The 26,051-nt window shown below is 37.6% G+C and overlaps 1 protein-coding gene across 3 annotated transcripts; it reads right to left on the reverse strand.

The window, feature by feature from the left end:
* Positions 1-1,611: 1,611 nt before the first annotated feature.
* LOC103963066 (ELMO domain-containing protein A) lies at positions 1,612-7,962 on the reverse strand. 3 transcript variants are annotated; one of them, XR_001954512.2, is made up of 10 exons: positions 7,342-7,962; positions 6,442-6,551; positions 6,090-6,158; positions 5,836-5,951; positions 5,668-5,722; positions 4,916-5,036; positions 4,351-4,398; positions 4,182-4,276; positions 3,442-3,849; positions 1,612-2,048 (listed from the first exon to the last, which is right to left on the reverse strand). XR_001954512.2 is itself a non-coding variant. In XM_009375842.3 (9 exons), the coding sequence occupies exons 1-9, from the start codon at positions 7,439-7,441 to the stop codon at positions 3,748-3,750; spliced, it is 816 nt and encodes a 271-aa protein (XP_009374117.1). In that variant the 5' UTR covers positions 7,442-7,962; the 3' UTR covers positions 3,367-3,747. The 3 variants fall into 3 exon arrangements, 1 of the variants encoding a protein (XP_009374117.1); XR_007261007.1 differs by lacking the exon at positions 1,612-2,048 and adding an exon at positions 2,737-3,298; XM_009375842.3 differs by lacking the exon at positions 1,612-2,048 and having other exon boundaries at positions 3,367-3,849.
* Between the last annotated feature and the right edge of the window lie 18,089 nt (positions 7,963-26,051).

The following is a 26,051-nucleotide window of genomic DNA, read 5'->3' on the forward strand; positions in this document are numbered from 1 at the left end:
CAAAGAGGGTTCGAAATCTGCCATTGGAGTGTGGAGTGTTTCTAGTGTATTCTATGCTTAGTTTTAGTTCAATGTTTATATTAATTTGGTTTTCAATTATGATGAACATGAGGAACTAATTTCTTTTTAGTTAGAGGTGAATTCGAAGCCATGATTATATGTTTTATATGAATTGATTATATCCAGTTATTGTTTCTGAAGTCTTGAATGTGATTTGCTTATCTAAGTTATCAAAACTTGTTTATGTATGTTAGTTGACGGTCGACACTTAATTTGCATGCATGAATTTGATGCTAGAGTATAAGGGAGTTTCACGTAATAGTTATTCACTTATATTCACAAGTAGTGGAGGTTGCTAGTGTCAATCGTGTTAAGTAAATCCTTGGTATGAGTCTCATGTGTTTCATAGTGATGAATGCCTTGTCAACGCTCATGATTTTCATAGAACTTAATGACTTTTGATATGTATCTCTATCATGCGTTTCATATAGGGAACTTGAGAAAGATAATTTGGTTGTGATGCGTATTCCATCTAATTCAATGTAATAAGGAAAATCTGATGGTTGATTGTGCGATGCAATTAACTTAGGGCTTTGTCATTCATAGTCTAAAGGAATAGTAACTGGAAATTGGTTTATATGCATATGTCATGTGTGGAGAAGGACCCTCTAACTAGCCTTTCACCCATTTAATTCACCCAAAATTGTTTTTACAAAGTGTTTTATGCAGAGTTTCTGTTTAAAGTTTATAATTCGTCAAAAACAATCCCCCTTTCATTTAGTCTTGTTATTTGAGTCAAAATCTGTTTTCTTTTAGTCTTTTGAGTCAAGTTAAGTTTTATTTTTGTCAAAATCACTTGTTAGGTCTAAAATTGGGTCTTTTTGATTGTTTGTTGCTGTTTTGAGTGTTTAAAGTTAGTTTTGAGTCTATAGAGTCTAGTTTAGTGTTTTTGAGTCTTATTTGTGTTGATTGGCATCCCTAGTTAATCCCCGGTCTAGAACGATCCCTACTTACATATATACTACAATTGTCACAAATAGGGTTTAATTTGTGCGTCAAGTTAATTTTCACATCATAAACCCAAGTGCAGGTGTCGCGTAGCAATATAAACTTGAAGTCCGAGTGTCGTATTCCTCATAGGGCATTGAGAAAGAATGCAGAATTTTATCGAGACTGAAATAAAGAACAATATAGAATGAGATGTAACTTATAGAAGAAGGATTCAACAATTAAAAACACTAAAGCATCAGGGTTCCACCTGGATACAACTATGCAATTTCACTATTCGATTCCTTTTTATAGCTCAATTAAGGTACCAACAACGAGTGCATTGAACCGGAAAATATAGCAATTAAGTTTTCCTCATATAAAACTACTTGAAAAGTGATTTTCATTGTAGATATTCAAAACAAAACGCCCATTCAATTCCTTATAGGAATAATCCCAAATATAATTTGTACCTACGGCAACAAAATATTAAGAAATTACTCCGTCGAAATTGTACCAATCTACTAATTTATTCAATTCTCTAAAAGCATGAATGAGAATCAAAACTATAGGAAAAACATGATTAAACCTATGAATCATAACCAACATTCATCAATCCGAAAATAGAATAAATCATAAATGTCATTGAACATCCCCAACATAAAATTGAAAATGAAACTCCAAAATAGAATCAAAATAATAAAACTACACAATCGTAGTACAGGTTTCCTCCCTAGCCCTAACTAGGGTTTAGGGTTTAGGGTTTCCCCATATAACAAAATAGAAAAAGAAAAACTCTAAAAAAATAAAAATAAAAAATATGAAAGAAAAAGTCAATGGGAAAATGGGAAACGGTTGAGCTGCAGCCCAGCCAATCTTCTCAAATCCTCCTTGAATAATGATCAATGATAAGCCTTAATGCCAAGCATAACTCAGCCGTTCCCTTTTTCTTTCTGTTCTTCTCCCTTCTGTTTCATTTCCTTTCAGTAACCGACAAAGACTTAATCACCATCTATTATCTTGTGCCTCATCGTTTAATTGCCTTGCATCATTCTCATGGTCTTGCAAAATAAAATTAATATAACACAAGTCAAAATTTAAACAAATTAGATATAAAACCTATTTGACCAGATATACATGATAAAGCACAAATTTAATAAATTACTAGAAAAAAAATATGTAATGAGTATAATCAAAGCGCATTAGGCATGCAATTTTGAACAATTATCAGACGACTTCCTTTTCAATAAGTTCATTGCTTATACATGTTCAGGTTTGAAGTTCATCAATGTGGATCGTGCTTTTGCTGAGAAGCACTATGAGGACTTGTCCGATTGCCCTTCGTCATATTTTGACTTGTATGAGTGTGGCAATGCAGTGCCTATTTCCTCGGAACCTTAGTTTTGTTAAGAAGTGCTGGGCTTGCTTTCTGCCCTTTCAAAACAAGCTTCAGATTGAGTGTTTCATTAACTTATTTGGATGGAGGGCTTTATAATCTGAGAATTTGTGGAAATAAAAATTACTTTGAATGACAACCCCCATTGCCAATTTATCTGCCCCCACTATCACCGTTGCCACCACCTCTACTCGTTATCATTGATTGAATGTCTTTCATAAGGTGTCGGAAGAATATGCGACGATTTTTTCCAAGAAATTCCCAACAAAAAATACACACTATGCCTTCTTTTATATCAAATTGATCATAACCACTCCCTACATTCCATGAAATTGTGCACCACAAATAGGAGGTAATAAAAAGACCTGCAATTCCATAGAAAGACTCACGATACCTTGTGGGGAAAAATAAATATTTGCTAAGGAAATAAAGATATAAAATTCCTATCAAAATAATTGGACGTTCCAACCATTAAAAACCCTAATGAACCTAAAAAAACAAAAACGAATAATGGTCCAACAAAAATTACTTGTCTTTCAAAACCACCACTACCACCATTGTCAAGCCACCATTCCACCCGTACCACCAACCTCAACTTCATTACCTTCATCCCTACAACCTAGCCACGGTCATCACCACCACCGCCACCTTGGCGAAACCTGGTAACATATTTAGGTCGTCAAACCCAAATGCTTACTTCCAGATCCAAATAGTTTGTGACCAAGGAGTTGAGTCTTGCCGTATTAATATTTGGTAGTCATTTCTTTTGTCACAAGGTATCGAAAATACACAAGGGATATCGATTTTGTGTTGATGCATCACAATTGCAAATATTCTCTTTTTCCAGCCTCGGTGGGGTGGGATGGGGTCGGTGGGGTGTGGCGGGGCAGGGCGGGGGGTTTTCAAGTGCTCCGCCTGCCACCGATGATCATTTATCAGTCATCAAACAATAATAATATTCCAGAAAGAACGCCACTCAAAAGTTGAAATCAAAACAGAAAAATCTCATTCTACATTCCACATTCCGAATATCAGGTAACTGCAGGTAACAAACATACCTCTCGATCTATCCATGTATTCTTCAACATCCCCTAGACCGTGGGACAACTGACAAGGATGCTTCTCCACTCACCCCGAATCTATATTCTGTATTTCAAACCTCAATCACCATCAGACTTGTTCCAGCCTCTTAACTCGACAAACTAAAACCAAAACCCTTTCCAAGAATCTTTGACAACATGCCGACTCGCTGCAAGAAAATTTCACGAGTACAAACATCATCTAGTTAGAAATAACAGTGCTGCCGATGACCATGTAACTAGTTGTGACCAACGATTACATAGACTCTACGACAAGCTTCTACACTATCGGGAAAGAAGGCTATATGAAGGCAAGTCTTCCAGCCATGTTACGTCTTCAAGCACTAGTTCTTTTTCCAACTGCCTGCGTGTGGACTTCATCACTGTCTGTTAACAAATCAAGAAGGACAAAATGTCAGCACAACAAACGATCAAACCCCAAACGTGTGAAGCATAATAAACGTTGCCCCGATCCAAACCTCCACATACAAGTGTGAAACTTCTACAAGATCCAGTTTGTAACCCAAACACCACTTTTATATATAAAATTCACCCCCAGACTCAGGACACGATGACTGGTGAGGTTTTTCGTTACCCACACGTTAATGTCACTATTCTCACAGCATTTGGGAAACTGAAGTTGACTAGAAGGTTATAAAATGTATCATAAGATTAGCCACAAATGCAGATAAAGGGAGGGCTTCTTGAAAAATACGTACATTAAAATCCATATAGGATGCACGCATAGAAAGCCATTGATGATCCATTAGCTTGAATGTGATGCAATAGATAAGATCGAACGCGGATTCATTTTCTGTCAAATGAAAAGAAAAAAACATTATTACATTGAACAAAATACATGAAACAGCACATTCAAGCTGAAATTACCTGCTAGAAACTTCAAGAAAGTAGCTCCCACCAGTGTTCGTGGTTTGACTGCACATAAACAACACTGTCAACAGACAAAAAAACATAAAAAAAACACAAAAGCTATTATCTACAACAAAATTCACTACCACTATACTTTCTATTCCTCAAAGGTTTTGCGTTATCGAATTTACAATTATATCTATCACTAATAGATAGGGCAAACTTCACACATTTATAGTGGCATTTAACGAAAAACATTTTCAATGAGCAAAATATATGGTTAATGCTTTACTTTCAAAATAGGTATTGCTAGCATTCTAGGAAGACCTTACAGTGACTATGTACAAACCAGTACCAGGAAATACATATGAATGCTCAAAACTTTAATTGATAAGTCAACTCAAATCTACAATGCACGCAAAAGAACAAGAAATCAATATTCGAGTGAGCATGGTGCATTGCAGCAGATTTTACAACTCGAAAAGCACAGCTAGATCCAATATTACAAAAGATTTCTATTGTTGGAAAATGGAAATATTCGTGAAAACTATGAGTGAATGAACAAGAAAGAACAAATACCAACCGGCTTCAAGATCGAGCATCTGAATGAGCATGAATGTGATATTCACACCAGCAACAGCAAATGGGTATTCCCACACAGACCTATCACCTTCTTGCTTTCGAAGAAGATCCTGGAAAGATTTCTACAATGAAAGTATTTACTTTCAATGAGACACGAGTAGCTTATAAGATAGACCTACTGCAGTTCCCTATTGGGCACCACACATGCAAGAATAGCCAAATAGAGATGCATATTACACTCACACACAGAGGAATGATGCTGGATACACGAAGCAAAAGGTGTGGTAGCATATAAATGACAAGAACATTTTTTGTCACAACAGAAATAAACAGAGAAGTACATAAGAAAACTCAAGGGAAATAAAGACGCACATTAACTTATAGCAACACTTCACAATTTACCAGCCACTGCATGTATTGTCCATGCCATGGTATGTGAAAATACTAACTTGCATGGTTGGAAAAATCAGAGGCTTTAAATCTGGGAGCAAAAATACAACCTATGACCAGAACTTGTATTCAAGTATTTTGACTTCTGTCTTTTGTGATTTCAAGATAACATACATATATGCTTTCACATATGTCAAGTCTGCGATGTGGCAGTTTTCAATGCTGTTGATCACATTACTTCACCAAATGGTCAGTGTGACCAATAGGTTAACCACCCACATCTGACAGGTGAAAACTGTATTGTGTACATAAATGTGTATGCCAAAGAGAGAAAGGGAGAGCGAGAGGAGCAAGAGATCATACCGGGAAAGTCCTAGCAAAGTACAACAAATTCTCCAATGAAATAAAACCACCACCCCTGCAGAAAATTCAACTGTCAACAATTAGTAACGAAATAAAGTAGTAGAAAGAGAAACAAAAGAGCTAGCAACAAATGAGGTGTCCAAATGACAATGAAGATATTAGAATTACCTGAAATCTGTAGATGGATCTTTCCCTTGCCAACCCATTTCCTTCCATTGCTCAGATATTAAACCACGAAGTTCTTCTTCAGGAAAGGAAGCATTCCACAAGGCCCTCAAAGCTTCCTAGAGTAAACCAGAGAAGTAGATCTAAGTATGTTGATGAACCATGCGCACAAATAAAAAATGAAAAAATCATGCAAATCCTCCCCAAATATAATTAGGCTTACTGTAGTATAATGGACTCTGTGAATTAATATATACCTGATGCTCAGGAACTGAACTGTCGTAGGAAACATCTATACGGCTCTGTAGCCTAATCAGGCATTCCTCCTGAAAAAATCAAGGCAAACATAATCAATACATTCCTCCCAAGAAAAATAAACACAGAAATCTAGAGGTGTTAAATTTATAATTCAGCTCTATGCATAACAAGTCCATGTGCGATTAATGTATGAAAGGATCCAAAAAAATGGGAAACTGGAAATATTTCACTCAGAATATTTCAGTAATTAACTAAAACACTGGAGAAAACTGAAAGCGAGAAGTAAGGACTTAATCCAATACTGGCACATATAATGGATAGACAGAGTTCATTCAATTGCAAGCATATTACCTGGACAGGGGTTAAATCAAAGGAGGGCCGAGCATCACTCTCTCTTCTCTGTGCACACACACAAGAAAGACCACGGCCGAGCCATGCTGCTGATCCTGCTACAACTTCAGCTGTACAAAACCAAACACCAAACAATTAAGAAGAGAGTTTCCGAACCCTCAAAGAGAAGCTGTATGTACTGCAAAATGATTACATAAAAGCTGCATGTACTATAAGAACAGCGTGCAGCAACCGACAATTGTTTGTACGGTTTCTAGAAGATGATGGATGTTAATATCTATAAGTGTTTCATTCAAGCCACCACCATAGATTGTGCATAATGGAGCAGCTAAACTGCTGCAATGACGATAAACTAGGCAATGTTGTTAAAATTCAAGATAGTACTACTAAGATAATAAATAATGTGAAATATAATTGGAGCCCCCACACTTCAGAGTAAAGGAAGCTTAAAGAATTAAAGTTACATAATAACATGAACATGTAGCTCCTTTCTTCAACTTTTGCATACATTTTCCCATCATGTCAGCTAGAAAGCTCCAATTACACCAATTGTTGAAAATTACAGTGAAATCAAATAAACCACACATTCGGAACTCAGAATGTGACGAATCAAAGTTTCGGATCGAAACAAAATTTGCACATAATAAAAATCCATTTGACCCAGGCACCAAAGCAATCTATGATTCTGAAGAAAATCAAATCAGTGACAAATTCAACAATACTACGAGGAGCTCAATCAATCTCAAATAGCAGATCTAAGCTGCCAAAAATATTTATAAAAACGGAGAAATGCCGAAGGAGATAAAGTTCTAGAGAGAGATATAGAGAGAGTAGGAAAGCAAAAATAAATAGAAAAACAAAAAGTGAAGAAAAATAGAAGAGAGAAAAGAAGTGGACTACCAGAAGTTGAAGGGCAGGTGTTGCCGCCGCGGTCGAGACCTTGAGAAATCCTCCGAACGGCGACGAATGAGCCTCCTCCTCTATCGTCCATGGTACTCATCTAGTACACCATAACCTCAATCCAAAATCCGCAATTAGATCAATCACCAGAGGTCCTAGGTATTTTCTCTCTCTCGGTCTCGCCGGAACATTGAGCGAACCGGAAATGCAGCGCGAACCGGCACTGAGCCGCCGAAATTGTGCTAAACTTGAAGAATAAGGACCGGAGCTTCTGGTTCTCTGCCGGCGAAGATGAATGAGCTCGATCGGAAGCAGAATTGAAAAAGAAGACGAGCGAAAGAGGGACGGAGATGGAGGCGGCGAGAGGAGGGAGGGAGGGAGAGAGAGAGAGTGTAAGAAGTGGTTCTTGGAGGAATGGGAGAGAATCTTGAAGGGAAAGCTAGGGTTTCTCGAAGATCTGGGAGTCTGATTCCATCGCAGAGTCAGTTACGAAGCTCTCTCTCCTGCTCTCTCTCTCTTTCTCTCTCTCTCCCCCTCCCTCCTGTAGGCGTTGGCGTCGTTTTGTTTGCTTAAAGAGAGGGGGAGTGAAGGGGACTGAAGGGATGGGGATTGTCCGTCCTCCCCTTGGGGATTGTCCGTCCTCCCCTTACCGTTCCCTTTCACGATGAAATCACATCAATATTTTATATTGATTTTTTTTAAAGATAAAAAGATAAAAAAAAATATGAATATAAAATATTAACGTAACTGAACCGTGATCATTCAAATAGGAGGAGATATAAAAAAAAGTAAAATTTAGATCTATAAAATTACATTATTGCCCATCATTTTTTTTTTTTGCGTGAAAGAAGACTAATTTATCTTTTAACTATCTTTTGGTTGATAAAGAGGGTTTCATTAATTAGTAGAGATTTGTCCTTTTTTGTTGGAAAAGATATTTACCACTGGTAAAGAAAATGAGCGCACTATATTTCACTTTTCCCGCTCTATCACCATCAAATATCATCCCGTGTTTATGATTTCGTTACTTCTGAAATTAAACCCCCAAAAGATTTCGAGAATTTAAGATGGAGACTTAGACAATGTGATACAGTCTTAAAGAGCCAGTCGCTTTACCTAATTAATTAATGATAATTTTTTTCAAATCAAAAAAATATTAATTAATGTTTCCAATACTATGCTCTTTTTGTGCCTCCGACTCCCTTCACATCCCCTCCTATTTGAGCGGTCACGGTTAAGTTACGACAACATTTTATATTGATCTTTTTATAGAGATAATAAGGCAAAGAACAATATGAATATCAAATGTTAAAGTAGCTTAACCGTAACCGTTCAAATAGGAAGGGATGAGAAGGGAAGTCGGAGGTCACAAAAAGAGTATTCTATTGGAAACATTAATTAATATTTTTTTGATTTAAAAAAACAATTATCATTAATTAATTAGGTAAAGCGGGCTCTCCGAAGACTGTATCTCCTTGTCCAAGTCTCCGTCTTAAATTCTCGAAATCTTTTGGGGGTTTAATTTCGGAAGTAACGAAATCATAAATGCAGGATGATATTTGATGGTGACAGAGCGGGAAAAGTGAAATACAATGCGCTCCTTTTTTTTACCAGTAGTAAATATTTTTTTCAACAAAAAAGGGCAAATCTTTACTAATTAATGAAACCCTCTTTATCAACCAAAAGAGGGTAAAAAGATAAATTAGTCTTCTATCACGCAAAAAAAATGATGGGTAATAATGTAATTTCACATGTCTAAATTTTACTCTTTTTTATTGAAGTCTTACCTATAGGTGATGTTAAAAAATGTCCAATATTGAAAAAAAAAAAAAAACCTCCCACTCCCCCCCCCCCCCCACATTCTCTCTCTCTTCTCATTTTCTAAAAAGAAATTTGTTCATACACACAAAGTGTGTAGTCAAATGTTAGTATCTAATTATATATTGGACCGCTTAAAAATTAATCAATTGATTGTGGCCAATATTATTAATTTTTTTTCGAAAAGATGACATTCATTAATTAATAAAAGAAGTACAAGAACAAAGGGCCAAACCAAATGGTGAGCAGCAACCCAAAACATGCATAAGCCGAACAACAAAAACAAAGCAATAAAAGAAAACCTTAATCTCCAACACTAGAGAGCAGCCCGTGCATACCCACTCCAATGCTTGTACCAAATCCAAAACCACACATGAACCATAAGATTTATCTTGAAACACCAAACCAAATTGAAACCCCAAGATCCAAAATGCTGACAACAACACATGCAAAGAGACCCAAAGAACCAAACAAAAAAAGAAAAAGGGGAGGGTTGAATGGGCTGTGTAAAACACCCTTGTTACGACGTAAATCTTTTTACACTTCACCCAAATTTTTTGGCAGGGCGATAAGGTAAGGGATTGTGAGGTGTGGATCCAAGAAATTAATCAAGTCAAGCACTTCAAGAGCAAGCTTATCATTGGATGCGAAATGGGATTGGGGAAAGCATTGGGAAGAAAATTGGGTGGGACAGAAATGGAAAAACAACGAAAAATCCCAAGGAAGTTGAGGAACGGGCATGAAACCCAAATCTGAGACGAGCTCAGGAAAAATTGGGACCAAGCCAAAGAAATCTGAGAATAACTCGGAGGAAATGAGAAGAGTGAAGAAGGGAAAAAAGGAAGGAGAAATAGGAAAAAAGAAAAGGAAACAGGAAGGAGAGGGGAGGCAGCTGTTGAAGGCGTAGGAGGAAGGGGGAAAAGGCTAGGAGGGGGAAAGGAGAGGATGCCACCAGCCCAAGCCTTCGCAAGGGCCAACAGCGCGATTGCCCAATCTTTCCTAAAGGGAAGAGAGAGAGAGAGAGAGAGAGAGAGAGAGGACAAAGATAAGTGTAGAGAAATTGTAGAATGCTTAGGGATTGTGATTGTCGTCCAAGTAAATACAAAATCTAATAGGAAAGAATTGCTAGAATAACAAGTAATCTAAAACTCAATCTAACTACCATTTAGTACTACAGTCTAGTGGTGTTCCTCTTCATTTGTAAGTGAGAGATCTATGAATAAAAATCTACAAAATATATATGCGCTTGAGTGCTCTTGTATATATGTGTGTGTCAAAAAATAAAATACCATCGATAAAGTATATCAAAAAAATATCGTTGTCTTGCTTTTTTTAGTAGAACATTTGCGATTATAGTCATTCTCTCCTTCTGGGATAAGGCCTCAATGCAATCAAAATTGACCACCTAAATTTAAACCTTATATTGTCTTCCAATGTTAGACTAGACTACTCTTCAAATCATTATTGACTCGTATCGAGCCAACATACACAACAAATTCACAGTTTTGGCTTGTCATTCAGTTTTCATTTTAATAAGCTTTCTTCGAGTTTATTATTGTGCCTATGTTTGAATTATTTTAGTTTTTATCCCTTTTCCTATGGTCTTCGCTTTCTGTAATTTAGGCTTGTTATCTAGCTTTTTCAAATCCTCACTTGTAGTGAAATTTCAAGCTTAACATATAGATAATATAAATTGGATAAATTGGAGCATGTATAATCATAGGGCTTCACTTGCATGACAACCCAACTTTGATATCATGAGAGAAGATGAGGTTCCACAGAAAAACCAATTAGTAATATGTGACGTAATCTAATAACTAATTAATCAACTTTATAATGAGTAGGAATATAGAAAAAAGTGAGGAAATCTTGTATCCCATTTCAAATTTCACATGGGGGTGTAGCCGATGATGGAACCATGGCATGATGGAATGGAACAAGTTCATTTATGAAGAGTCCCTACCACTACCACTCAAACATCATTTGGTACTTTTGGTTCCTTATTACCAAAGTCTAATGGTCCACGGCATGCGGGTCTCCAACAAAGTTTAGATGCTCGCTTTATATCATGCAACTAGCCCATAACTAATCAGTCGAATGCATATAAAAACGAACCATATCATATATATGAATTCATTGTCATCTCTCAATCAAGGCTATAATAATAATAATAGTTATTTAGTACTACGGTCTAGTTGTATTCCTCTTCACCTGTAAGTGAGGGGTCTTAAGTGCGATTATCGCCAAAGACGTAATTGAACCACATTATTGCTAGCTCATTGTGGGGCTTAGCCACTCCTCTATCCATTAGTGTAGATAATATCGTTTGTGAAAAAAAAAAGAAAAAAGACTATAATAATAATAATATTATTATTACTAGAAAATAACAATAGATTGGATTTGTCTACATAAATTTGGAAAATGAAAAGCATTAGAGTGAATTTTTTGTTTAAATACAAAAAGAGATATTACTATTTTTAATTAAACTAGGGAGAAGGCTGAGGGTTTGAATTCAGGAGGTAGTGGATTAAAGAGCAAAGTCCTAACTACTACGGTTGTTCAGTAAAATTTAACATTGCCCTCAACACACAAGTGGTGCATTGCCTGGTGAGTAGGGCTTTCTCTTCTACTTATTCCACTCTGAATTCGAACTTTTCTCCTCCTTTTAAAATTAGAGTAGTAATATCTCTTGTAATAGAAAAACACTGCCCTGAACACTGCACACGCAAGTTTTTTTAGATATTATACTCTAAAATATAAATTCACCATCCACAAATACTAGAACACATAAGTTATAATATTACATGACGATCTAATCACTGAAAAAATATTTTCAAGTATTCATGTTCCGATAATATGCAATATCATCGTGGGTTGCTTTTCTATATATTATTCCAATTAATCATCTTAATGCCCTAGCTAACAACGGAACCTTTTCTGCTTTTCTTCTTGGTGAGAATAAAGATAGAAGAAAAAAAGGTATGAAAAAGTTTTAAGCCTTTTATTTTTGTCCACGTTGTTCCTTTGGATACTTGGAGTACAAGTAAACTCTCTCTCTCTCTCTCTCTCTCTCTCTCTCTCTCTCTCTCTCTCCTCTATATATATAGTAGTGTTGAAACATTGCATTCAATCGTTAGATTGCATGACATTTGTCGCACAAAGATGGTAAGCGTAGTAGTGCAGTGCAGTGCAAGGCTGGACTCTCCCCACAATCCACATCGCTTTCCTGAAAACAAGAATCTATGAAATTTGCCAACCGATCGGTCGAGAGAGCTCTGTCGAATGGATATGATGATTTCCGATGGAAATCGACATTCAGTTTTGAATTAACAAAGGCATGCATGCATGGAGCTTTCATTTATTCATCAGTCCTCGTATCATACGTTTGTAGGGAAAAGTAGATTTTGAATTAAGGGACTGTTAGGGTTTTATCTTTGTCGGCCAAAAGGGAAGGGTAGTGGCATATATGGGAATTTAGGGTTGAAACTTTTTAGGGCTTGTAAACCTCTCAAATTTGATCGACAATGAGATATTCATGTTTCATCCATTTGCCAAACACAATTATATATATAGGAAGCCTTTAAAGAATGGAATTCTTATTTTTTTTGTAAAAAGGGAATTGATTGAGGCCCACTCCGCATCGAACTTTATCTATTCCAACGTTTATTTTGTAAGTCTCGATTCATAGATCATCCTTGCAAAAATTCAATTCAGTCCGAAATCATTTGTCTGTTCAATTATCACAATGAAATTTCAATGTTTTTCTAAGAATAAAGTGTTCGTTCATTTCTTTGAACTCAATTAGATGCTTCTAATATTTTTGATTTAGCTAATATTTTGCAATAATGATCTATGAGGTGGAACTTGAAAAATAAATGGTTCAGATTGCTAAAGTTCGATGTGGTGTGGCCCACAACTATCCCTATTTTTATAAAAAAGAAAATGAGAATCTCTTTCCTTAAAGGCTTCCTCTATATACGTATATATATATATGTGTGTGTGTGTGTGTGTGTGTGTGTGTGTAACACCCCGACCTGAAATGTTCACTAAGACTCCAAATCGAGCTACGCTAGTCGACACTGGAAGGTGAGGAAGCCATAAAGTGTAGTGATGTGAAAAATATGATTAAATTTAAACCTAAAAGTGCCTAAGTATAAGAGTGCGCTTATGAGCGGGAATGAACCCATTTCACACGTGATGACAGAGCATAAGTAAAGTACAGGCAGGTAAAGTAAGAGTTATACCATCAAAGGTAGCCACCTATACTAAGATTTGCCAAGAATTCTCATCAATACAAAAGTTCAGCAACTAAAACCTAGAAGGGCAAAAAATAAGGGTGAGTGCACCTGAAAATAAAGCTTTAATAAAAACCTTTTGAAAACGTTATAACCCCTCACCTTAAAACAAGTATAGTTTCTAGAAAATCATACTACGTATAGGTATGAAATTAAATGAAAATCAAATGCAAATCAACAGTAAATCTAAAAGTATGCCACATCACAATATCTCACCAGTAATATAAGTAAAATCAGGTGTTTAATCAATCTATACTAGCACACAAGTCGGAGTTGCATAATGCGACTTGTACGACTGAATTGATGCTTATCAATCTCTGCTAGCACACAAGTCAAAGTTGCCTAATGCAACCTGTACTATAAGATTGGGTGTAATCATAATATATGCTCTAGTGCTACAATCACGTAAAGACTGGCGCTATTTGCAGTCACCTACGAGTCGGAGTTGCCTAATGCAACCTATACCACAAGACTGGTACCTACTTGAATCCAAGGTGAGCGTGCAGTGCGGAAGTGAACATACACGTGAAAGACTAGCCCTGGCCTTGGGTGAGCATTAACACCGGGGTGCAGCAATGATGAGCATAAAACATAAATATAGTGATGCCATAGTGATTCGATAGTTCTAATCAACATACTATCATTCATAGCCGTAAACATAATTATGACATCAATAATCATACCATGCCTATGCATCTCGTAGGATGTAGCATATTTCATAAGTTCCATCGTTTCGTTAATTCTTGTAAACTTTATTTTGATCCAGGCATATGTAGAGGATTCTTTTTCAAATGTATAAATGGAAACTATCAATCTTATATATATGTATACCACAAAAAGGAAAAGACCCACTCACAGATCATGTTGTTGAGTCGATCCTACCTCCTGGCATCAAGAGTACTTGCGATGCGTTTCGCCTAGAAATGAAACCATTTAGGTAAATAAAACATACTAGTATAATCACACACTTTTGTACAAAGTACGGCTAATAAAGAAAGTACTTTAAAACGATCGAATTTTAGAAAACGGATGGCGAATTTGGGTCCGGTACATTGAGAAACTAAATAGGGACCTTGAGTTCCTCCAGCGTCGCCGCACACGCTGCCACAAGGTGATTGCACAGACAGCCACACTTCGCACTCGCTGACCACCAATAGTGAGCCCACACACCCACATGCTTGCGAGTACCACAGTACTCGCCTTCCTCGCGAGAACCTACAATTTTACATGTTTTTGGTCCAACTTCCAAAGCTCATATCGAGCTCGATTCTCAACCAAATTCAATGCTACAAAGACCAATTTAAAGCTAGGAAAGTAAAGAATCAATCTAAACCCACTGAAAGTTTAATTGTGGTCCATGTTGTCCAGGAATTTGGTCTGAAAGTGGCCAAATAGCCACGGTTTCCAGAAATCTGGGAATTTGTTCCCAACTTTCAAAGCTAGTATCTAACTCGATACTTAACCAAATTCGATGATTCAAAAACTAACTTGAAGCTAGAAATGTAGTGAACAAGGCTATACTAGTTTTGAGGGGTAAATATCACCAAGATGCCTGGAAACATCTTTCGAAATGGGCTAAATGGTCATAGGTCCAAGCTTCCAAATTTCTAGGGAATCTCCCTTGAGATTCATCTGCACCTAAACACTAACAAATTGCATTTTGAAGGTTAAAGACCTTATTAGGAGTTCAAATACAATAAGATTTGAGGTTGAGGGCTCCTCAGGCTTATCCATGGTCGGAAAACCGAAACTAGTCGGAGTTAACTTAGGTGATTGAACTGTAATTCTTCTCCATACTAGTGGAGGTAGAAGAGACGAGCATGAGACTGAGAGTTTGGAGAAAGGCTTATGAGGAACAAGGATATGGTGGTGGTCTGGTGAAACATCATCATCAGGGTTTGGTTTTTGGACAAATCTTTTTGGCCTCTCTGCGCGTGCAGAGAAAGAGGGAGTCTGAGAGGGATGAAGATGAGAGTTGAGAGTGTTAGATGAAGAAAGTGAGGTGGCATCACAAGAGGGTGAGTGAAGAGAGGGAGCTCGGCTGCATGGTTTCTACAGAGAGAAGACATAGGTGAAATATGAGAGTTTAAAAAAAAAAGAATGAGAGAGAGAGTTGTCTGGGAGTATGGGAATGAGTAAACATGGGATTGTAAAAAGAGTGGGGAGTCCCACGTGGGTGGGTCCCACTAAACAGAAATTCAGGGGAAAATATTAAAATAATAGAGAGCCAAATGTTTAGGATAATGAAATTGTTAAAATGTTCTTCATAAGTCCGTAAAATTTTCATCATAGCTCCGAATTCGATTCCCGCTTGCGCATACATGTGTGTATCATTGGGTACTTCGAGAATACACTAAAATAGTAACTTGTACATGTTGCCAAAGGACAGTCAACAAAAGTCAAAAATCTCTCCTCTAGGGCATTTTCGTCACTTCACGCTTTTAAAAATTTATAAAAATGTAAAATTAAGGACGGGTCGTCACAATCTACCTACCTAAAAAAAAAAAATTCGTCCTTGAAATTTGGAATCATTTACTAAACATAATATACTCCAGAAGATAGGAAGAAAGTATATATAAGGAGGAAATCAAGTTAGAGCGGTTGCATAAAAGAGAGTGTCATTCCGTCGCGATCGGATTGCAATGACTCCTCTTTCATGCCTCCAAACTCAAACTTCATTCTCCTTCGATACAATACCAAAATATTATACTTTTATGAAAATATAAGGTCAAAATAGATATATAAAAACATAACGTCAAAATACGTATGTAGTGAAGTAAAGTTAAAATAATTGTATTGAAATAAAAAACCGAACATAGAAAGGTTTCACCTATGCACTCGTAGCATAACGTACTCTGAGAATAAGCATGTAGTATCACTGAGTTAAGCCCAAACGATAAATAAATAACTAGACGTATAAATAAATAAACAAATACTAATGTAGATGGACCTAAATGTCCACTTGCTTCTTGAATTCAACAAATAAGTTATCGATATTACAGTCTGCAGCCCGCAATACTGATCACTCACTGTTGTCATGATAAGCAAGCAACAAATTCTCGAGGGTGCAATATTACCATTTTGTCCCACGTTCGGAAGTACGTATAATTAGTTTGATTAGCGCCTCAACTACGCTCACATACTACCCTATCAGGCGACAACACAACTAGCACCATTGTAATCTCAATTGTTCAAATATATGTTTGTAATACTCCTCTGTTAATTAGGTGCTATTCATAAAATCTCCAAACTACGTCTCAACGGTGTCATACTTAAACCAAAATTGTAACCATAGTTACACACAACTAAAAATAAAAATAATGGTATGTTGCAACCATGCTAATTGTAGGATGAACAAAATGCAACACGTCCATTAAGGTCTGAGTAGCTTGTTTTAGGCTAATCATTAATCTAAAGGTGAAAATCTGGTACTGAACAAAACCTAGTACTCATAACCTTCAAAAAGACTTCCCAAGACTTGGAAATAAAATGATTGTCACAGGGAGATACAATAGTGACATACACACCATGTAGCCTAACATCATAGTTCACAAATAACTTGGCGAGTAGATTCATAAACAAATTCTCTCAAATTTTAGTGAAAACTATGTCGAGATGGCTAAAAGAACACTTAAGAATTTGAGGGTCAGAACAAGTCCATCAAATTTATAGTTCAAGATATCTAGGTTGATTGCATGCCATCACACTACAAAAGCAACTTCCAGAATATTCAATCACCAACGATAACGATCCATTTGGCGGAGTATTTGTCTGGTGATTAAAGAATTAATAATCACAACTAGATTTTAATATTCAAGCAATTCTTCTGAACAATCTACCTGGCTTCAAAATAATACAAATTGCAGTAAAGTAGACATGTACCCAAAGTTGACTAAAATGTCTTATAGCAGAAAGAGGTGGCTATAGGATCATGGTTGTGGAGCCAAAAATAATCACAAGAAGACACACGGATTTTTGGATGGAAGAGGACAAAAATACCCTTGAGGCATACCGGGATTCCTACGCGCGAGCAGCGGGCAATCATCACTCAATCAAGTCAAAAGTGCCCAAAATAGGTAACAATTCATAACCTATTTCATCCATCCAAATCAATCCTTCCTACAAGGTAATTCCCAAAAACATTCCTTTTGAATTATGTTAATTGGCTAATTAATGGGTTTATTGCCTAATTAATCCTTTAATTGTCAATTAAACTATCCATAACAACCAAAAAATGCACAAAAGGCTGGTCACCTTCTCTCCCAAAGGGATTGGCCATACCTTATATATTCTACCACATTTTCCCCTTTTATCATATTAATTAGCTAGTTAATTAAGCAATTACTCTATTTGATAATTAATTAGCTAATTATTTCCATAACTCCCAAATTAATACAAATCAAGAACCTAGCCCACAAAGGGAGCTAGGTGGCCCGTCCTCTCTCACCCAAGGAGGCTAGCCACTTTCCTATTTAAACCTCATCATTCTCCTCAAATTTCACTTCGAATTCTCTTGCTAAAATTCTCTAAAATTCTCAAACACTTTCTCTCTAAATTCTAACTTTGGCATTGGAGGTTCTTCAGCCAAAGCACCCTGCCCCAAATTTATCGTAGGTGCATGAGGCTCTTGGCCTTGACCAAAGGTATTAATTGTTTTGTAGGTGCAATTTTGTCTAAGATCAAGGAGGAAGAAATTTGCATCCATAAATTGGTGCTTTCATTGAGAGAATAGTCACACACTCGTAGAAGACTCTCGCATCAAAAGGTTTTTCTATTTTCTTGTCCATTTGTAGATTTTTTGTACGTTCTTATTATTAGAATTTTTTATTTGCAAATATTCTTTGATAAAACGTAAAAGAAAAATATAATGGCTAGAAATTTAGAAAATTCCACAAGTGAAAATTTAAATATTAAAGAAATGAGACCACGGCGATCCATGAGGCTAAATGTGATCATAGGAGCGGCACCATCACTACGGGGCTCCACCATGTCAACCATCACAATGGCCATTACGGTCACCACTACCCGTGGCGAGGTTTATGGCATCACTACCACGGCTCGAGCCTTGCTATCCAAGCTTGCACGGGCCCAAGCCTAAGCTGTGTCGTCTAAGGCCTATGGCACCAAAGCCATGACCCAAGCTTTGCACTCGCATGCATCACACACTGAGTAGCTTGCTTCCACGACCAAGCCTACTTCCGCAGCCCAGCCTACTCATGTGGCTTCCCAAGCAGCCCAAGTCGGCCCAAGACTATCTTAACCATCCGAACCTACCATCGAGCCAGGGGCATTTTCACCATATTTCTCCACGAATTTGACATTTCCCAACTCAAATCTCGTGCCTAGAGTCTACCACCCTTCCATTACTTAGGAGGCACAATCCTTCCAAGCACTTCCAATCCAAACGGTGAACAACACTTGTCCTAACAAATCATAGTGTTGACAAGTGCTCTTGAATAGCAAATGACCTTGGTGAATTAGCTCCTATAGCTCATTGAGATCCAACATGCCCCAGACGAGGTGTCCCACACTAGGACAAGGGCAGACGAAGAGCCTCTACAACAACGCCCTGGCAAGCAGCCACTCGACCAACCACGAAATGAGCGTTCTGGTATCGTATATTCCACGTCTAAGCGCACGGAGGAGCGTGCACTCTTAATTAGGCCCACGGATTAGCATACACTCGCGGTTAAGGCCACACTTCGATAATTAACAGGAGTTGCCTTCTAGGCAAAGCGTTCATTCGTGGCTAGGCCCGCAAAAAGTATCATCCACATCACATTGGAGTAAGTAGCACAATGGACAGAGAGAAGCAGTTACTGAATCTAGCTCAAGTTCAACTGGTAGTCTGCAAAGAATCCCTTTGTCGGTCAAGAGTGGACCACATGCCCTGTTACTAGGGCGAAAACAAGTCGAGAATATAGAAAAATAGCCTAGACTAGCTGGTCAAGACCAGGGGCAGTCAAGAGCTCTACTACCCCAACAAAAGCAAATCTAAGAAGAAGTAGAGAGACTCCTCAACAAACGGTTGCGTGATTTCCAACGCAATGAAGTGGCCGATGAAGCATTACTGCTGGATATGACCAACATAAGTAGGTCACCCTTCACGGATGAGATCGAGCCGGCAGAGCTTCCACGTAAGTTTAGTATGGCACACGTTACATCTTTCAAAGGAGATGGAGATCCAGAGAGGCACTTAAAGCAATACCGAAGCACAATGATCCTTTATCAGAGCAATGATGCCCTTATTTGAAAAATCTTCGCCACAACTTTACAAGGCGACGCACAAGATTGGTTTCACACCTTGCCACCACGATTCATTCAAAGTTTTGATGATCTTTCCTTGGTTTTCACCAAAGAATACTTATCCTACTGCTCAATTAAGAAGAAGTCTAACCACTTGTTCAACGTGAAGAAAAACATAAAAAAGTCGCTCTGTGACTACGTGAAGAGGTTCAAAGCGGAGAAGGTGAAGATCGGCGGGTACGACGACTCGATAGCAAGTGCAGCCTTCCAAAAAGGACTCCAAACAGACCACCCACTGTTTGGAGAAATGATCATGAAAGAAGATCTAACTCTAGCAGACTCATTTACTCTAGCAGAGAAGCATGCACTTTGGGACGAGGCTCAGCGAGCAGAGATGGCACCCGAGCAGCCTCAAAAAGAGTCAGTAGTGGCTTTAATGAAGAAAGACGAGAAACATTCCAGCAAAAGCAGGTAGGATGGCAAGTGTAGGGAACTACCTACGAACAAAGAAAGCCTAGCGACCAAGAGCTATTTTAAGTTCTCAATTTCGATCCACCAAATCCTTCACGACATCAAGAACGAGCCATGGTTCAAACTGCCGAAATAATCAAATGGGGATACTTCCAAGTTAGATCACACCATGTATTGCACATTCCACCGAGGTCCCGGTCACACAACTGACGACTGCTACACTTGGAAGAACTACCTAGAGAAACTCGTGAAGGAATGAAGGTAAGGTTGATAAATACTCAGACAAGCCAGCCGCGCAGCCTAAAAGGATCGCAGACAACAACGAGGAACCGCCAACCAAGATGATTCGAATTAATGGCATCTTCGCCAAATTCAAGCACTTGGGGGCCATCAGCAATTCCAAAAAAAGGAAGATCCAACAGGCTCTACTAGTCTCATAGGTCCAAGCAGCCAACATCCAATCTGGACCCATCATTAGCTTCACCGAGTAGGATGCAAAAGGCGTTGATTTTCCACATGACGACGCATTAGTAGTATCTGTCCAATTAGCCTATGCTATAGTCGACAATGGAAGTGCAGTGACAAAATTAATTAATTCGACTAAATTTTTATTAATTTAACAAAAATAGTAGAAATTTATCTAAGTACTTAAATTAAAATTTTTAAATAAATAAACTTGTGTATTATACAATTTAAAAATTAAAGAAGTTAGTGATACAAACCTGATTTGTTGAAGAATTCCGATGTCAACAATTCTTTATGTACTCAACCAACTCAAATAAATTCCCTACAAAAATAAATTGTAACTAAAAATTAAACATAAGAGGAGAAAATAAAAATATTACAAGCAAGAAAAACTTACTATTGTGAAGAAGGAACAAATGAAGTTGGAAGACCAAATAAGAAAGGTGAAAGAGAGAGAACACGGGGAGACTTTGTAAATTGGAAGAATGAATAAGAAAAGTGCAAGAGAAGAAAAAGAAAACACGAGGGAGAGTATATAAAGACCATCAATCTGTCGCTTACAACCGACATCGGGTTTCAAAATATTTAAAAAAACTAAAATATATGTTGCTCAGAACCGACGCAGGCTTTAAAATATATGTCGCCAGTACTTAAAAATATTAAAATATGTGTCGGTTATAAGTGACATTAAATTTTTACGTCGGTTTAAAAGCGACATAGACATTTTATGACGCTTATAAGCGATAGTAAATCCGACGTCATCTTCAATGGGTGTCGCAAGTCTCTTTTTCACCACTATATTATATTAAAACGACGCAACAACTAACACTATAAGGCTCTTTTGTAGTAGTGGACGATGAGTGGCCGAGACGACGATGCCAGGTCGAGAAGTGGAGAGTGGCAAGAGCATGAGGAGCAAGGGCTTGACGGATGGAGGAAAACTTGAGAGGATATAGGCCATCTTCACAGGGGCCTTGAAATAATAGTGCATCGGTAAGCAAATCATTTATTTGATAAAAATCTAGGGCAAAAAGGAAAAAGACATGATTATCTTTGGTGAAACAAGCAACGGAATGTAAATTTCTGCGAATGGCGGGAATGCGAAAAACATCACGAAAGGTGAATTTAGAAGATCCCAAAGGATAAGGAAAATTACAGGTGTAGGTAATATTCTTTGAATCCCCATTACCCATAAATTCATTGTGATTACCATTGTAGGGATACGGGCTCTGAAGGTATGTGCCGGGACCCGTCATGTGGTGAATGGCGCCAGTATCGGGATACCAAACAGGATCAGCCGCAGGGGCAGGTTGGGCCGTAGGACCAACGTGGGAGTGGACCATATGTGCGCCGGTGAATGGAGGAAATTGGGTAGGGCCAGTGTACCAGTGCGGGCAGTGGGGATGACTATGTTGATTAGTGCTGCGATTGGGACACCATGTTGGAGGAGGGCACATCAAGCCTTGATTCGAAGCAGACCATGAATGTGGGCGTGGAAGCCATGGTCACTGACCTTGCTGTTGGTGTGGATGAAGACCATGATACTGATGGTTGTTGTACCGGTGGTTGGGGTTCCGGTTAATACTGTGGTAATGACCACCACGACTAGGATTGTTGCGATGGAAACCCTTAGGATTATGAGGCTTATTTCCAGGGAATTGTTGAGGTGGGGCTTGGTTGGAAGGGGCTGGTGGTGGGGGGGTGATTATTGAAGAGAGCATGGGAGGATTGAGAGGATGTGGTAAGGTTAGGGTCTTGAGCTTCAAATGTGAGAATGCGAGAGCGAAGTTCAGTGAAGGTGGGGAGGGAAGAATTTTGAAGAATGGTAGTTCGAAGCATGAGATATCCTAGACCAAGGCCTCGAAGGGTGAGAGTGACTAAATACTTGGGATCCACGAGTTTGTTGATTGTAGCTAAGGAGTCACCAATGTGCTTAACTTGGTGCAAGTACTCATTAAGGGATTTGGTCCATTTCGTGATGTCGAGAAGTTGAAACTAGAGTGATGTAGAGCTTGCAATGGAAGTTTGGGGAAAATGGGGTTGAAGGCATTCCTAGATGGCCTGAGCAGTCTCACAACCAATAGTTAGAGAAATGATTGGTTTGGTGAGAGTAGTGGTGATGTAACTGACCACAAGTTGATCTTGTTGAATCCATGTGAGCAAAGCGGGATTAGGGAGATGACCAGAAGCAGGAGCATCGGTGGGTTGAGGAGTGGTGGGAGGCACGGCAAACATGGTGGCTGGAGGTTTTGGGGTGAGAGCCATCAACGAACTTGTAGAGTCCTTGGCCAACAAGGAAATGTTTCATCTGGCGAAGCCATTCAGGATAATTGTCTTTATCTAATTTCAAAAAGCTAGCAGTACTAGGGCCAAAGGAAGTAATGGAGGTAGCCATGGGAGAAGAAGGAAGGATCGGCTAGGGTTTTTTGAGAAGAATGAGCCTAGACCTGGGTGATACCATGTAGAAAATGATTTTCTGTATTTTATTCATTCCTATAGTTACATGATATATAGAACAGAATTGATATTGTAATTAATTACAATTGAAATCACCAAGTCAACGCTATACAACATTCTAAATTTAACTCAATCAAGAAGATTGGGGAGAGATATGTGGAGATGATGGAATGATATGTGGATATGATGGAATATCTCTAACAGACAGCATCAATGGCTGATTGTATAGAGGTGAAGTCTCCATGGCCAGATTTATCAACGACGACAGTGAAGCCAACTTCTTATTGCCAACTACTCTGTACTTTTGGCCGTTTGCTTGCCCTAATAATCCAAACTCTAGCAAGATTAGAGCAACACACCACTGAAGAATATTTGACATCTTCGAATTTTTGTGCAGAAATGAAATGGTATGAAGGTTTGCTATACTATAATTCTAGAAAAATATGAGACGGAATAGTTAAAAATCTCCATAAAAGAAAGTCAAATGTCGAATGGTAATATATTTAGAGAGTTGCTAGACCCACCCCGTTGTCTTATTTTCTCACCCATGTTATATTTACACCCACTATAAAAAGTTAAAAAATTAAAATGTTATTTTCCCACCCACTATTATTCCTAAAATAACCCTTAATATATATATATATATATATATATATATATAATTAGAGATAAAAAGTCACAGAGCGACGCTTCAATTATACGATGTCGACAAATCAAGATGACCCACATAAAATTATCTTTTACCTCTTTGACGGAAATATAATCATCTACTTCTTTCATAGAAACATTATCTTCTAAGTTCATTCTTTTTGCTTTCTCTGAATGAAAGGAGATGGGAAGGATGAGTTAGGATTTAAGGGATACAAATCGTCTAAACATAGCGTGAGAGTTATCCCGCCCAAACTTTTCTTTTTTATTTTTTATTAAAAAAAAGTAATGCAAAAGGGGGTAACTAAGGTCCTTATTAATCATTTTACATACTGACAAATTTGTAATTAAAAAATTCATAAAAATGTGGATGGGAAGATAATATATTAGGGTGGAAATAACAGCTCTCTATATTTGTTCGTTTTTTTCTTTTCTTGTTATGAAATTTTGGCCTTTGATTTATATCCTTTCCTATATAAATCATTCTTTTTTCCGAGCTCCATAAAGATTCTTAAAAGTAGAAAGGAATGTATTCATGTATATATTGTATGATAAGGTAGATCCATGAAGAAGGGAAAACAAATTATAATTAGATATTACAAAACAGAAAGCAACCAAAAGAATAATAGAAACTAGAAAAGAAATTGAAAGATAAGGTAATTGCCATAGAAATGTAATAATGCAGATTTTAATCAATATGTTCAATGTCTTTACGTTGACCTATAATAGATATATAATTACATTTTAGAATCCGTTATTATATGTTTGCTCTAGTTTTTGTTGTTTTTTATATTGAAACGGTTTTTCTACTTAAGGGCAATGAGTTTTAATGTATTGGAAGTATCTTGATAGGAGCATATTTATGCTACTTAATTATATTGTTTCCTTGCATTTAGTGAGTTAATTACTATGTATTTCAGTCTTTTAAGTTATTTTCGTATGTTTTTAGGTCCTAATGGCAAAAGCAGCAAGAAAGTGCATTTTAAGGCTATTTGGAGCATTTTTGGGCATGGATTGGATAGCTTAACCATGGAGTAAAGATGATGGACGAAATTGAACTCAAGAAGGACTAGGAAAGGCTACAAATCTGGTGGAGGAAGTCCTAAAGCAAAGAAGATAAGGAAATAGCAAGAAACAAGGAACCTTATCCAACCTTATCTTATCCCATCCTATCCAACCTTATCCTTTCCTAACTCTAACATTATCCTATCCTATCCTATCCAAATCAAGTTAGGACTTAAACCTAGCTAAGTAGAGGGGATTAATTACATATTTGAACACCTATTTCAGTTTCTAGAAGCCTTATCCAAGTGTATGCCGCATGAACACCCTTCCTTGTAGGTTTAGGAATTGCAATCCTTCTCCTACTCTTATATCACATGTTCATGTCCCTTTAGGTTTAGGAATCTGCCTTAAACACTCCTTCTAGAACACCTTATCCTCTCCCTACATGTGTGCCGCACCTAACCTTCTAGAATTCCCTAAATCCTAGCCGCACTACCTATTCCATTTCCCATTTGATTTCTGCCTTGAATTAACCCTTTTTCAATGGGATTGTGCAATCCTTCTCCTTCACTAAGTGTGCCAAATTAGCCTATATAAACAGCCCTTGCCGCACCATTTAATCACCACCCTTTCACACAACATTCATTCATTCATTCAGAAATCCATCCTTTGCCGCAACCTTGCAACCAACCTTCCATCATTCCCCTACTTCCAAACCTCCATCCCAACCTCCATACACCACCATCAAACCTTGCCGCACCACCATACCTTCCTAAATCCATCCAAAACCCAGAAAATCATCCATAAAACCACCCTAGACCTTGTGCCGTGACTTAGCAAGGAAGAGGACAAGAAAGACGCAGCCTTGGGCGTTTGTGCATTCAAGTTGGAGTGTTGGAACGTTTTTAGGTGTAATCTATCTTTTATTTTCAATGTTTAATTTTATTTTCCTTAGTTTTGTCATGAACATGAGAGGCTAAACTCGTTTTAGCCTAGGGATGCTTTGAAACCATGATTACGTTTATAATATGAGTTGATAAATTCCAGTTGTGATTTCATAAATTGTGAATGCAATTTACTTAACCGTTTGATGGATAACTTATTCTTGTATGTTGATTAGGGAGGCCTACTTAATTTGCATGCTTGAATTTGGTGCTAGAATATAAGGGTGTTTCACATAATCGTCACAAACTTATGTTCACAAGTAGTTAAGGTTGTTTTCACAATCATGTTAAGTAAATTCCTAGCATGAGTATCATGATGTCATAGTTACAAGTGCTTTGTCAATACTTATGATTTCTATTG

The sequence above is a fragment of a genome, unplaced genomic scaffold (assembly GCF_019419815.1).
Source record: "Pyrus x bretschneideri cultivar Hongxiangsu unplaced genomic scaffold, Pyrus_bretschneideri_v1 Contig35, whole genome shotgun sequence".
Classification (NCBI taxonomy): domain Eukaryota; kingdom Viridiplantae; phylum Streptophyta; class Magnoliopsida; order Rosales; family Rosaceae; genus Pyrus; species Pyrus x bretschneideri.